At 39.8% G+C, this 13,238-nt stretch overlaps 1 protein-coding gene across 2 annotated transcripts; it reads right to left on the bottom strand.

Moving 5' to 3' along the window:
• Positions 1 to 5,465: 5,465 nt before the first annotated feature.
• On the bottom strand, positions 5,466 to 10,211 carry LOC146467514 (uncharacterized). Of its 2 annotated transcripts, XM_085125751.1 has the most exons (6): positions 9,854 to 9,949; positions 8,764 to 8,817; positions 8,034 to 8,104; positions 7,419 to 7,490; positions 6,554 to 6,745; positions 5,467 to 6,178 (listed from the first exon to the last, which is right to left on the bottom strand). In XM_085125751.1, the coding sequence occupies exons 1-6, from the start codon at positions 9,862 to 9,864 to the stop codon at positions 5,697 to 5,699; spliced, it is 882 nt and encodes a 293-aa protein (XP_084981877.1). In that variant the 5' UTR covers positions 9,865 to 9,949; the 3' UTR covers positions 5,467 to 5,696. The 2 variants fall into 2 exon arrangements, with proteins under 2 accessions (XP_084981878.1, XP_084981877.1); XM_085125752.1 differs by lacking the exon at positions 7,419 to 7,490 and having other exon boundaries at positions 5,466 to 6,178; positions 9,854 to 10,211.
• Between the last annotated feature and the right edge of the window lie 3,027 nt (positions 10,212 to 13,238).

Below are 13,238 nucleotides of genomic sequence, written 5' to 3'. Positions count from 1 at the left end.
AAGACGAGATCGCCTACGTTTGGAGGACCTGTTTTCGCCACTAGCTAGGCCGTTCTCACTTGGTAGCTCGTAGTAAAATGACAACGGCTATCTCGTTTTCCCGCAGAAATGACACTGGTTCACTCGCGCGCGCTCTTTGTCTGTTGGTAAAACTCGCAGTCGCACTCACTCGTACTAGAATCTAAAGGTCTCTCTTAAGCAAAGACGACGACGAAGGCAAACGCCTCAAAACAAAAGGTTCAGAATGAACGAAAACAATAGCTGTGCACAAGCGTTTTGGCCGTCCTCTTTAGAAAAAAACATCACGAATCGAAATACCAAATTCAAGGTTTTTTGGAGAAATGGACTCACAGCTGGACGTGGGCACACGATGGTGACTTTTTCCTTCTCTTTCGTTCTCTTGAACGCCACCACTACATTCTCATTCCTGGGTAGTTTGTTTAGTTTTGCACAAGTTGAACGAGTTGAAATAGATGCGATGTAGCACAAATGGAATAAACAGAATAGAGTTATATTTCTATTGACATTTTCGTCGCAAGTAGAGACGAAGGACGACGTTATAAATTGCGAGATGCGATTGAGCCTCTGTTGTTCAGTAACACACAATTATACCAAAGATGGATCAGAATGACAATTCATTGGCTGCTGCAGTGCGATAGGAAGGAACTAAAATTGATGGCTGGAAGCGCGTTTCGATTTCATTTTGATGGAGATTCAATGATAACATTGTGTTATGATTTAGAAGTAAATAATGAAGAAGCTTATGTTTGTCCCGTCGGCTCAACGCAGGTCAACGCAGACACAATTATTGACGTATTTGTGTTGTGGTCGAACTAGCTGAACAGTATGCTAATCTTGACCAACGGCGGACGAAAATAATTAGTGGAAGGTGAAGGCTCTTGCTGAACAACTTCGGTTTAATTACCTGGAATTTTTAAAGTAGGCTAGAGTCAAAGGATTAGACACCATCTAAAGGCTGGGTACAAAAGCAGGAAAAACGAGATTTTTAAAAAAGGAAAATTTCTTTGTGATCTGTGTACACTCGATTTAAAAAACGTTGTTAGATAAAAGGCGTAAACATTGAATAATATTTGTCCCTACAGCTTTCTTCGCCTCGTGGAATGCGGGCATCAACTTTTCTCTTGCTTCGACCAACTGTTTTGCTGGGATGTCGTCGTACACAGCAAATTTGTTATACCTGTGCGAAAAAACAAGCAAGCTTATCAAGTGAAGTTATGTGTCTGAATTAGGTTCATTTAACTGTGAATTGAAAAATTAAATTATCACTTGAGACAGAAATTTAACATCGAAACCAAACTTTGGAAACTGTCATCTATACAGGTTAGTCAGTCTTCAGAAATTAGAACTGCCCAGTATGTTTATGTTTCTTATTTTTGCGTAATTATTTACATAACCCAAAAATGATCAATACCGAGGGAAACTGATTATGTTTAAAACGTTTTTTACTGAATTAAGCACTACTCGTTAAACTTTGAACCAAAATATTTATCGGTCACACAGTAAATCTTAAATTGACACTAATTTCTTATGATTATTTCTGTTGTATCGTTTGAGACTGAAATTGTTTTCCAAGCCGATGAATCATCCGCGTATTAATAAATTTAGATAGCCTGCGAGCAAGCTCTCTTGGGGGTGGGGGGCGGGAGGGGGAAAGAGGAGAGAGCTTGCAACGATGTCTCAGGAATTTGAATGCCGCCCCCAATACTCCCCGCGGCTCCCTGCTGTCCTAGCTGTCAGAATTTGGCCAATCAGCGCAAACCAGAAACAATAGCAAACGTAAACAAACATGTGAAAGGTACAATGTTATCAGATACACCTCGAAAGACGGGAATCCTTGCTGACAAAAACTATAGTTTCTCTGATGGAGTATGCCTACCGAGTGCCACAAAAATCAGAAAATTTAGTGAAGGATTGTACTTAATTGTGAGCACACTAAAAGCCGATTGACCAAAAGGTCGAGGTCATAAATGTCGTCCCAAGGGTCAAGCGAATCTTGCCGACTGCACTGCAGTGTCAACGCCACAAAACTACTGGACATAAAAAAAATGTCGAAAACTTGACACGGTCCGGCCAGGGAAAAAAGAAGCAGTGCAAGGAGATCGGAAGAATCTCAATTTTGCAGCCGGGTCTCCGAGAACGAGGACGCTATTCTCAATATCGACAATGTGGTTTCAGAACACTCAACTCGTGTGAAATTTGTGATGTTAACGAGTAGAAATGCAGACGTGAGAGTGCCAGATCAAAAGGAAATCATTGCGCTTCTAAAGAACGTTGCCCTAAAAAACTGGTTGTTCGCAATCGAAGCGGCAGGCATCCCCATTCTTCTTGTTTCTTCGATCAAGTAGTCGATAATGAAACTTTGCAATGGGCAAAAAACTAACATTGTTTGATGCAAAAGGTTGAAATATCAAACTTGTCCCAAATCTCGTAGGCAAAACTGCAAGAACATCGCTACTTTGAAGTAAAGCATTGGCAGCTTGACTTTGTTCGGGTTTTTATTCCAGAGAAAACTTAAGTTATTTAGAGAAATTCTCGCAGCCCTCACAAATAGAAACTTGTGTTGTCAACACGACCCACGCGAAGAGCAATGACGTAAGCACCAAATTCAATATCCACCAATCAGCATTTTGCGTTGAAAAATTCAACGCAGAAATGAAAATTCCTGAGACATCGTTGCAAGCTCTCTCCTCTTTCCCCCTCCCGCCCCCACCCCCAAGAGAGCTTGCTCGCAGGCTAAAATTTAGAGAAAAACAGTGTCTCGGTACATTTCATGGTTAAAATACAAACGTACACAATGTCACTTGTCACTATAGAGGGAATAAACTAAATTGTTTTAGTATAAATCTACTAGTCGTTTCTGTAACTCCTCTTCACAGACACTTCAAAGACGCGAAGAAGTGGCCAACATTTTGTCGACAACCGCACACTGTTTGACTACTCAGTCTTCTAGCTATCTACAACAGAATAGCTAGTGAATAGCGTAGCCGACAAGAGAACGGCATTTGTGATAGAACACTAGTATACTTTCCTGTGATGCTGTTTATTATGCTGGTTCTACTTTTTCAGTTTGTGGACGAAATCCTAAAGTTTGAACATTCAAATCAAAGCTATTGAGCAGTCTACATTGCTATCTATCCTTAGTGCGCCCGATTGTTGAATACGCCACTGTTGCCTGGTCTCCACACACCAAGAAAGGGATTGACTGCATTGAGTCTGTACAGCGCCGCGCAGCGCGGTTTGTTAACAACGATTATAGCCGTTATAGTAGTGTATCATCTATGCTCACGGACCTAAATTGGCCCTCACTGCAGTTAAGACGTAGCATATGTGATATCAGCATGTTTTATCAAATACATAGAGGTCACGTTAATATCTCCCCCCCCCCCCCCCCCCCACGAGCTTATCTCTGTGCCCGCGTACAGCCGTGCAAGGGCGAGTCATGACTTTAAGAAAAGTCTACCGTTTTCTTGTGTCGACGCTTACAAACACTCATTTTATGTAAGAACAATCCCAACATGGAATGTGTTACCACCTGACATCGTCAAGTCTGACTCTTACTCGGAATTTATCAGTTCTTTATATGTTCTACATGTATAATTTAACCTATTTTGCGTCCGCTGGCCGCTCCATTGCCGGATTAGCTTTGCTAATGGCAATTATGCTAATTAAAGATTAAAGATTAAAAAGTCCTTTCATGTGGTGCTGTTTATTTTGCTGAACAATGTGGTTCTAAGTTTTGAGTCTGTGGATCAAATCCTAAAGTATGTGCTACTCAATAGCTTCTATTTTGATAGGTCATTTCTGTGATACCGTTTTTTAAAATTCTCTAGTACACGAGGTTTCTTGAGTGTCTGGTTGAAATCATAAAGTGTGACCATTAAAATGAAACTATTGAGCAGTACTTCTTCGTCTTTCAGGTGACAAAGTTAACGGACAAATAACATACAGTTTGGGTGCATGATTAGCCGATGAGGGGAATATGTCACACCACTAGTAGTACTCAGTTGCAGAAAGCAAAACGTTCACGGAAATTACTCTGTAGTGATCAAGCGACTATGTGCTGCTTTTTGCATCACCAAAACGACCAACCCCGTAAAGCAAAGCGTCTCAGTAGACTCTCCGGTGAGGAATACGGAGCACCAAAACCGCGAGCACAAATGCGGGACAGAGAGGGGGACGGGGGCAGTGTTCTGCCACGCTCGCGCTTTAGTCACACTCCAGACGCAGAAGGTTGTTTCAGCGACCAACTTTATGTCCACCTGTAGCTCAGATCTTCAGGCCACGCCAAACTAGACCTTGTTCTTAAATTGTTGGGAAACTCAGTTCACTGATATGAATGTTTAGGTGAACCAATAAATCCACTTCGGATTTTCAATAAAATTCGATAATGTTGCCAAATCTTCAAACGCGAGAACAAGAGATGATAAACCTTGATAAATTTTAAAGAAACCACCATTCTGAAGTAGTGTAAAGAAAACACCCCACCCTCCATGTTCTTCCTATTTTTCTTACTGAACTAGTTGGGAGAATTTGTTTAAACATCACGACATGTTTTCTTTGGTGATCCTTTTCTTTTTTCTGGTGACGTATTTGTACTGATAAGTAGTGAGATTTTAAGGAGAAATTGGATACTGATCACTGTTAAGGCTTAAATGGTTAATACTATAAATACCATTGCTGTATCAACTATGCAACTAAGTCTGTTCCAGGCCTACTAAATTTGGACAGCAAGCTTAAGATGGAGCGTGACTGGAATAAGTCTTTGGTAATTTGAACCTGACAACGTTTTTGGATTACCTGTTCAGTATATAGTGTTTCGTGTTTAAGGCAAAAAGACACCCCCTCCCCACCCCCCCAACCCCCTCATTATAGGGGTATTTTCTTTTCTTTTGTTTTCTTGCAATATTGGCTTACCTCATCCTCAACATTCTAATAAAAGGATTCTCAAAAAAAGATAAAAGAAGAAGAGACCGATACAACGTAGAGTTACGTTTTAGAGTGTACTTATATTTCGGCTGGCCAAACAAGCCTTCTTCAAGTACAATGAGAATTTGCATTGGAACATGCGCTTATATTACAAGTATTTGCTCAATAACGGAACTGCATAAAACTAAAGTGATTGACAGTATAAAACATGAAGCAAATGAAACAATTTAAAGAAGAAAAAAAAGGAAAAAGCTAGTAAATTTCGTCACGAATATTCGGGCAATGCAACTAACGACATGCAATTAATCCCCATACAAACAGTCTACTCCAACCGAGACTCAATCCGTAAGGCCAGGGAAGCCTGCTAATCTCAAAAGACAGAACACTTCTTCCACATGAACTCACATGGCCTGAATATTCGCGAAGAAATTTAATAGTTTTTTTTTTCCTTTCTTTTTAATTGTTTCATTTGTCGATTATACATGGGATGCATAATTCAGCTTTTGGGGACTGGAGAAAACCAAGCTTTAGAATCTTTAATTTCATGTTAGGTTTATTCAGTTTTCCCTTTACTCCACATTTCCCAGTTATAGTCAGTTCTCTGTTTTACTGGCTTGCTTCACTAAAGTTACTTGTTTCAACTACTTCCTGTTTAAAGCAAAGACAAATCACACTGTTTTTTAAATCACTAGTCGATCTTTTCTTTTGTAGAGTCGTCGATGCTGTGTTAAAAGCGTTGCATTCACTCGTCACTTGGTGCACACAGCGCATGTCAACTCTCGACCATCGACATATGGAAGGCACGGGAGTGAGCCGCATCTTCCTTCCACAGGGTACAGCAAGGCACCATTCTTATTGGCGGAAGTACCACGAACATATTCCGGGTCGCCGTCAACACAAACGAAGTCACTTAAATGCTTCTGGCCGTAGTTTTCAGTCATCAGGTACCCATGATACTCTTCGGTCCATCCAGATGGACAGTCATTCCGTGCGGGTATCATCAGCTTTGAGCCACGTGACTTGACGAAGCACACAACGCAGGGTGCTTCATGGTCGTGAATGGTTCTCTGAAAAGGATCGCCGTTGTACCCACTGACTTCATACTCAGTGCCGTATATGTATCCTGCGGCTTGATGTCCATCTTTGTACTTGTCATACTTCGGATTGTGAGGAAGACAAAGATAGCTCGCTCCGCCACTATAGTCAGTGTAATGGTCTCCGCCCATTATACCTGATAAAATTCAGATAAAATTATCATGACATGACAGTAAGAAAGTAAAGGTCACTGTGTTCGCGAGACTTGAAATTCTCTAGTAAACTAACACCCGCTTCCCGTTTATTAAATTATTATTCTACCAGAGATTTTAGTATTGACCATCTTCAACTTAGTTATCTTGAATCAATGACAATGACTTTTCCCGGACCTATTTAATACTCTGCATTTAGAGTTTAGGAGCTTGTGATGCTAAAAAAATGAAAATTCATGCAGGAAACGACATTCCGCTATTGTATCACGACATGTAAAAGCCACTGTTGTTGGGAACGTTTTTCCTCTTCTTTTTCAAACAGCGAAGCAAAAATTATCATCAATTGCTAATCGCTTTACTTTTATAACCTATCTGAGCACCACTGGGACATGTGGTCCTTCCCCAGCGCGCATACTTCACCCCAGACTGTCCCTTTTCTCCTTTGGCTTCTTGAGGTCCCTGGGCACCAGTCCTACCAGCAGCTCCCTGGTCTCCCTTAGGACCAGCTGGACCTGGGAATGGTTTGTTGGTGCCAGGCTTTCCCGGTTCCCCTGGAAATGAACAATGTTCCTCAGCGCTTCTTTTTCTTAATGGTAGCTATTTTTAGCGAGAGGAGGGAGGGTGGGGAATCTGTTGTTTATAATCAGCCTAAGTTATTTGATTTACCAATAACATTGAAAGTTGGAAGGAATTGCAAAAGCTGATCCATTTGACATGGGAATTTTTCAAAATTTACACGTAACCAAAAGTTTAGCTAAACGGAAAGTGCCCCAGGTCTACGACTTTTCTCTTTCGTAAGTACCAACACGTTGGATTATTTGACCATCTGAAGACCTATTTGAAGGAGCTCCAGTCATCCACAGCCCCGTAACTCCCTCCCCTCTCCCTCTCTAGATGTACCACTATATTTCAAGCTCTGATATTTACATTGGCAAACATCTTAATTGGGCCCATCCGCAGTAACATCACCACGTGCATTTAGTAGACACCTGACTTCACGTTTTTTGGACATTCCACTTCTTGCTGCTACACCATGCAGACGAGAGCCAGCTGCCTCGAAACAGCTGTCCACAGTTGCATTTTTGATTCTCGGTTTGCTGTCTAAGAAGTCGCTGCCGTGTTAAGTTTTCTACGTTGTATCAGCCTTGCAGTTTTTTCAGTTAAATATAACATTATTTTGAGGAGATAAAAAAATCCTTGGAGTGTTACAATAAGAGACTATACCTTTTGGTCCAGTTTTTCCAGGGGGCCCAGGTGGTCCCATTCTTTCTTTTCCACTATTTTGAAGATGCTGTCCTGTTAAATTAAAAAGACAACTAAAAAATGCCCGCCGCATTCATTCCAGAACTAAAAGCAAATCGCTAAGGTGGTTCAATCCGCCAATTTAAGGTGATCGCTTATGGTGGAAACGTCTGTCACTACTTTCCATTGTAATAAATCAGCAGAAAAATCTTCACAAAACTTTCCTTTCTTCTACACTCATCAGTATCTTTTTTTTTTTATTTTTTTCAGGAAATATCTTGATTATTTTGCCTTCTTCACTGTGACCATTACAGTGGAACGAAACCTCTTGGTATCTATTTTTCCAATGAGACGAAATAGCAAAGCGCGCAGACCTTTAAGTGAAGTTTCTTATCCTTTACACAGCTCAGCGTATTGTTTTGTTTTGTTTTTTGTTGTTGCTGTTGTTGTTTGTTCTTGTTGGTTTTTTTGTTTTGTTTTTGGTTTTCTTTTACAAGGACAATTTGATCATGAATCGGATTAAATGGGAAAAGGGCAGGAATGGTCAAATAAAGTTTCTTTCAAAATTTCTTAAATCTGAATCTTTATCATACCAACCCAGAAAGTAGGCCATAAGCAACGAGTACGAAACACTTGATTTGAGTGGTAAACGCAGCAAGGTGTCGAGTCTGCAAAAAAATCATGAGAACTGAAATGTGTGAGCTTATATTTTTGTCGTTTAAACCGGCATTGCATGGGAACGAAAAAAGTTGTAACATTTGAGTCTGTGGAACACATAGGCAAGAGGTAAATGAAACACTGTGTTGTCTGCTTTGTTCCCGGATCGTTTTGTCAAATATCTGTATACGTTAATACAGTCCGGCATTTCGTTTATGCTACAGATATCACATAGCTGTCGCATTTAATACATAGACTTTGAGCTGATCCAAGTTGAGATAAATTCTGAATCTTGTTTGTCAACCTACAGTTTTTATCCTTTTCCATTTGCAGCTTTTTCAGAGAGATTATTACAAACATTACCTACCTGTGGTGCTATTAATTTATCATGGTCTACAATTAGCCAGAAGTATGACAATTATCAGTTAGTTGATACTGGCTGTTAGCAGATGCTGCGAATCTTGTCCGAGTCATCAACGGCATGGCACACTAATGAAACCTTTGGTCAACGTAATTCATTTTTACCTTCAAAGAAAGGCTATGCTCTGCTTGTCAAATACACAAGAATATTACTTGATACTTGTCATTTTAGTCAACTTTGTACTCAAGTTTTAATCAACTTTTGAGTTACTCGATTAAAATATTAACGTGATTTTTATGAATTTCAAACCTCTTCTCAAGTTCTTGAAATCGTTTGTCTATCAAGCTTGCACTTCTGTTGTGCCTGTGGAAAAAAAACAAATAGGACTGTCAGGCAATTTTGTGGCCGGATTAGTTTTCTCAAACTCAACTCTGAATTGAAAAATTAAGTTATCACTCCCAACAGAAATTTAACATCGAGTGAATGAAAACTTAACAGTCATCCGGGTAACTTTTCTTTAACTGTTCTTCAGAAATGAGACAAAAACCATGCAAAACTTTGCGAGTGCGTCTATTTTTCTTATTGTCTCTTTTACGTAATTATTTGCATAACCCTAGAAGGATCAATACAGAAGTTTGGTAGATAATTGTGTTTAAAGAGCTTTTTCTTCAATTCAGTACCACGCGTGAAACTAGCTTTGAACCAAAACATCTATCGGTCGTCACAGTAAATCTAACTGACACTAATTTGGCAGGGGTATAACGAGAATATTTAAGCAAAATACTTATATTGTTGCCTCCTTTGTTTGCAGATCATTTTCTTCCCTTTTAAAGATATATTTGTACAAGCCAACAAAATTAAGATTGATCTGTTCGGATGCTTTAGCTGGACATTTTAGTTGCAGAAAGTTTTAGGAAACGGAATTTCATTCCCCGCGGAATTTCCTTTTTTTACACTGTTTTTAACGACGAAAGAAGTTATTTTTCCAATGTTACGAAATTTTGAGCTGACATTTTGTGAATGAAAAATGCAGATTTTGCTAACGACTAAATCTGAATTTCTGAGGCGATTATGGCCATCCGAACAGATATCCACCGAAATAAACCGTTTGTTGGCCATCATTTGTAATGATTTGCTGTCGTATTGTTTAGAGTAGAAATTGTTTCTCGAGCAGATGGATTACTCACTTATTCAGATATAATAAAAAAAAATAAAGGACGTCAGTTTCTTGGTGCGTCCCACGGTAGGTTACAAGACGAAAATGCAAAAGCCTAGCCGGACGACGTTGTTTGCCATGAATTTTCACTTAAAAATCTTCTAGCAAAGTTATATTATACAAATATTCAGTACATGAATACTAATTTCGAGATGAATACACTGCGAAACTAGAAATGCACACCTATCTTCCATTGCCTCCAGTCGTTTTTCGATGACTGACAGAGTTGGGGTCGCATTATTCGCTTATCGTCGCTCTCGCTGCATTAAGAACTGTTTCAGTTTACCAGTTTCATCACCATCAGCAGACACCCCATTGACGTTTTGTTCACCTTCGCTGCGCTCCCCGTCCAGAGCATCTTCCATGGCAAAAAGGTGCGCAAGAATGGCGCAACACATCATCAACACAGCCACGAAACGCAGGCCACCGCGAGGACTAATTACGGCAAACAATTTCATCCCTGACCGAACGGGCTTTGAATCACTGCTTTGAGGATAATGCCCGAGAAAAACAAAATAACTTTCGTTCTCTGATCTCCAACTAAAGGAAGTTGCTATGTGTAGTCGATATGGAAGGATATAGGGCCATAGGCGGGAATTTTTTCCCGTTCAGTGACGTTGCACGGTTTGAACAATAGAAAAATGAGTAGTGACAAATTTTAATATACATGAACCGTTGCCAGTAAATTTGCAATTTTTGTTTATTTTCTTTAATTTTAAAAACAGTTTATAAGGGTACTCGACACAGTCACTAGTCACACTTGATCTTAAATTGATTCAACAGAAAAGTAGTAATACCAGGCCCTGGCGAGGTGCATTTACAGCGGCCTGAAACCGTACAAATGATAAATGTTTTCAGTTTCGTGCGATGGAACGTTCACGGAATAATTGTTACCTTCAACCTGTTAAGACTATGCTGTTTAGGGAAGAATTATGAATCAATGCTGGGTCTTTTAACTGTAAAAAAAGCAAAAAACAAACCCACGGATCGCGCCAAATCAGTTTATTTTCCGGCAGTCAAGGTTTGGCTCACAAGATGCGGGAAGGGATCCCACATTGTAGCGGGATTCGGGACACTGTCGACATCTTAAGAGCATAATGCAACGAAGTATTGATGTCCACGTAATCGTCCCGGGGGGGGGGGGGGGGTACTTCTCGGAATTCTTGGTGGGGGTGTGCCGCCCGGGTCTTCAAATCCCGACCCTATTTCAGACCTAAACATGCCATTTTTCACACCCGTTTTGAGACCTGACCTCTAAAATTCATACCCGTTTTCGGACCTGATAATTATGCATCAGCGCCGAACGGAAGTTGATGCAAGGAGTAAAAGTAAGCTGGAATGACATAGTTTATCTATTTCTTTTTCTCGCTATCAGTTGGTCGTTCCAGACGTACTGAGAAGAAAAAAAAATATGTTTGTAAGCTTTCGTAAATGTTCCCCGCCCCAAAAACCCGACCCGATTTCAGACCGCAATTGTCAAAATTCAGACCAAAACGGCTGGAAAACTATATCCTTTGGGGCGGCACATACCTATATACCTTATATAGGGGAGTATACCCCCCCCCCCCCGGGGTAATCGTCTTTTCCGGTTGAATTTGTTTTATTAAGAACAACAAATAACTCGACCCATATTATTTTAATCACAGTTTATACCAAAGAGGGATCAGAATGTGGATTCCTGAGTGACTGCTGGGGCAGTTAAGTAAGGTAAGGTTGAAAGGGTATTTCATTCCTGCGGCTTTCTGCATCACGTTACAGCATATTGTGTTACACGTTGAAAGCAAATAATGACGAAGCTTATGTTTGGTCGGTATTGTTCAACACAGACGAGACTTTTGACGTATTTGTATTGAGGTCGAAATAGCTGAACAGTATGCTAATCTTACTAAAATATCGGAAGACAAACATTACGGGTTGAAATAGAGTATCTAGCTTAAAAAACAATTTGTTAACCGTTTAATTTAATTTGTTGATAAGGAAAAGGTTAAGCATCCAAACGGGTGGAACAAAAGTAGGTACATTTTAAAAACAGAACTGTTTTTGATCTTGAAGGCAAATAAGCAACGTTTTCTTGTATAATCAGTCGACAATGTGGATACAATTTACACCACTGTACCGAGTAAACAAACAAATCGATCATAATGACCATAATGGTCGCCAAAATCTTCAACCCCGGGCCTTTGACCGTGAAACACCGTGGAATTTTTTTACAAATTAACAGTGGGTATGATCTTCTTGTTTGTGTTGTAATGTTGTAAACAGTATAAAGAGTAGAATTTTATTGATATTTTAGCAGATAAAAGTGACTATAACGTTATTCTGAATCTTGCGCCGTTAATTGTTGAAAACATCACCTGGACGATGCGACAATCGTAGGCTGAATAAAACCCTTCCTTTGGTGAAATTGTAAAATTGTGTTAGGAAATTATAATATCCAGGAATGATAATTTTAGGAGTCGTCAGTTTTCGAGATAATAATAAATAAACATTACTCGACGACGACAACTGGACCGGATTATGGTCGCGAAGTATCCTTAAAATGACTATCTACTTGAATGATCCCGGCAGGGGGAGGGAGGAGTGTAATCCTCGGAATTTTTGGTGGGGTGTGCGGCTCGGTTCTCCAAACCCTGACCTAATTTCACACCGAAATATGTCATTGTTTTGGTAGCTTTTTTCAGATTTGGCCTCTTCAATTCGTTTCAATTTGTTTCAATTCCAATTTTCAGAACTAGTTCCTAGAATTCGCACTCGTTTTCAGGCTTTTAGACTGTCAAAACGGCTCAAAAACCATACCCCGTGGCAAGGAAGGATCAGATTTTTCTTTTTTACTTTATCCTCTCTTGACTGTGTTGCCTCCCCGAGCCCGAAACGATAAAACACCATGAGCCCAGCAAACACCTGTTTCTCCTCACAGTATCAGTATGTAGGCAAAGATCCAAATGATGAGAACAATGATGTGCTAAGTTGGGTAACAGGGGAACCAACGGTTCATTTCGTTGGATGTCTGTTGGAATGGCCTTAATCGCCTTAGAAATCAGGACCTACATGTATAGCTATCTGTTCAAAATTTCGTAACAATGGCAAACAAATTCCTTTCGGCTTCGAAGGCGGCAAATATGTCGTTAAAAATGCGAAAAATGTCAGCTAGTAATATTTTCGTTAAACAACCAACACTTAGCCAAGTTGGGGAATAAAATGTCGTTTCCTAAAGCTTTCCAGAACTTGCATTTTCATATAAAGCATCCGAGCATATCAATCTGTATTAGATTACACAATGCAAGTATGTAAAAGAACACAAAGCGATCCGGAGACACAGGAAGACTCAGCTTAAATGTTTTCATTGGATGCCCGTGATCATAATCCACGAAATTCTTATAACTAGCATTAAATAAAATCTATGACACTCACTAATGAGAAAATATATTTTGATCTTTGGACAAGTGCTGGGTTAGTTAGTAAGCGCCAATACAAGTATAATAAATATCTGGTTCTTTGGGCGCGTAACCAAAAAATGTCATTTTTCATGTGGGCGAGTATGTACGAATTCATCCTTATTCGTTTTAAC

The sequence above is a fragment of the Pavona decussata genome, unplaced genomic scaffold, assembly GCF_977016875.1.
Source record: "Pavona decussata unplaced genomic scaffold, jaPavDecu1.1 SCAFFOLD_135, whole genome shotgun sequence".
NCBI lineage: Eukaryota > Metazoa > Cnidaria > Anthozoa > Scleractinia > Agariciidae > Pavona > Pavona decussata.
Note: the sequence above shows the minus strand (reverse complement) of the source record. Positions and strands in the feature narration are given on the sequence as shown.

Excerpts from the sequence above, each read along its gene's own strand:
- LOC146467514 (XM_085125751.1), bottom strand. Across the intron at positions 6,746-7,418 it reads TGGAAAAACTGGACCAAAAG|GGGAACCGGGAAAGCCTGGC; the intron begins GTATAGTCTCTT and ends GTTCATTTCCAG. Across the intron at positions 6,179-6,553 it reads TGCTCAGATAGGTTATAAAA|GTATAATGGGCGGAGACCAT; the intron begins GTAAAGCGATTA and ends GAATTTTATCAG.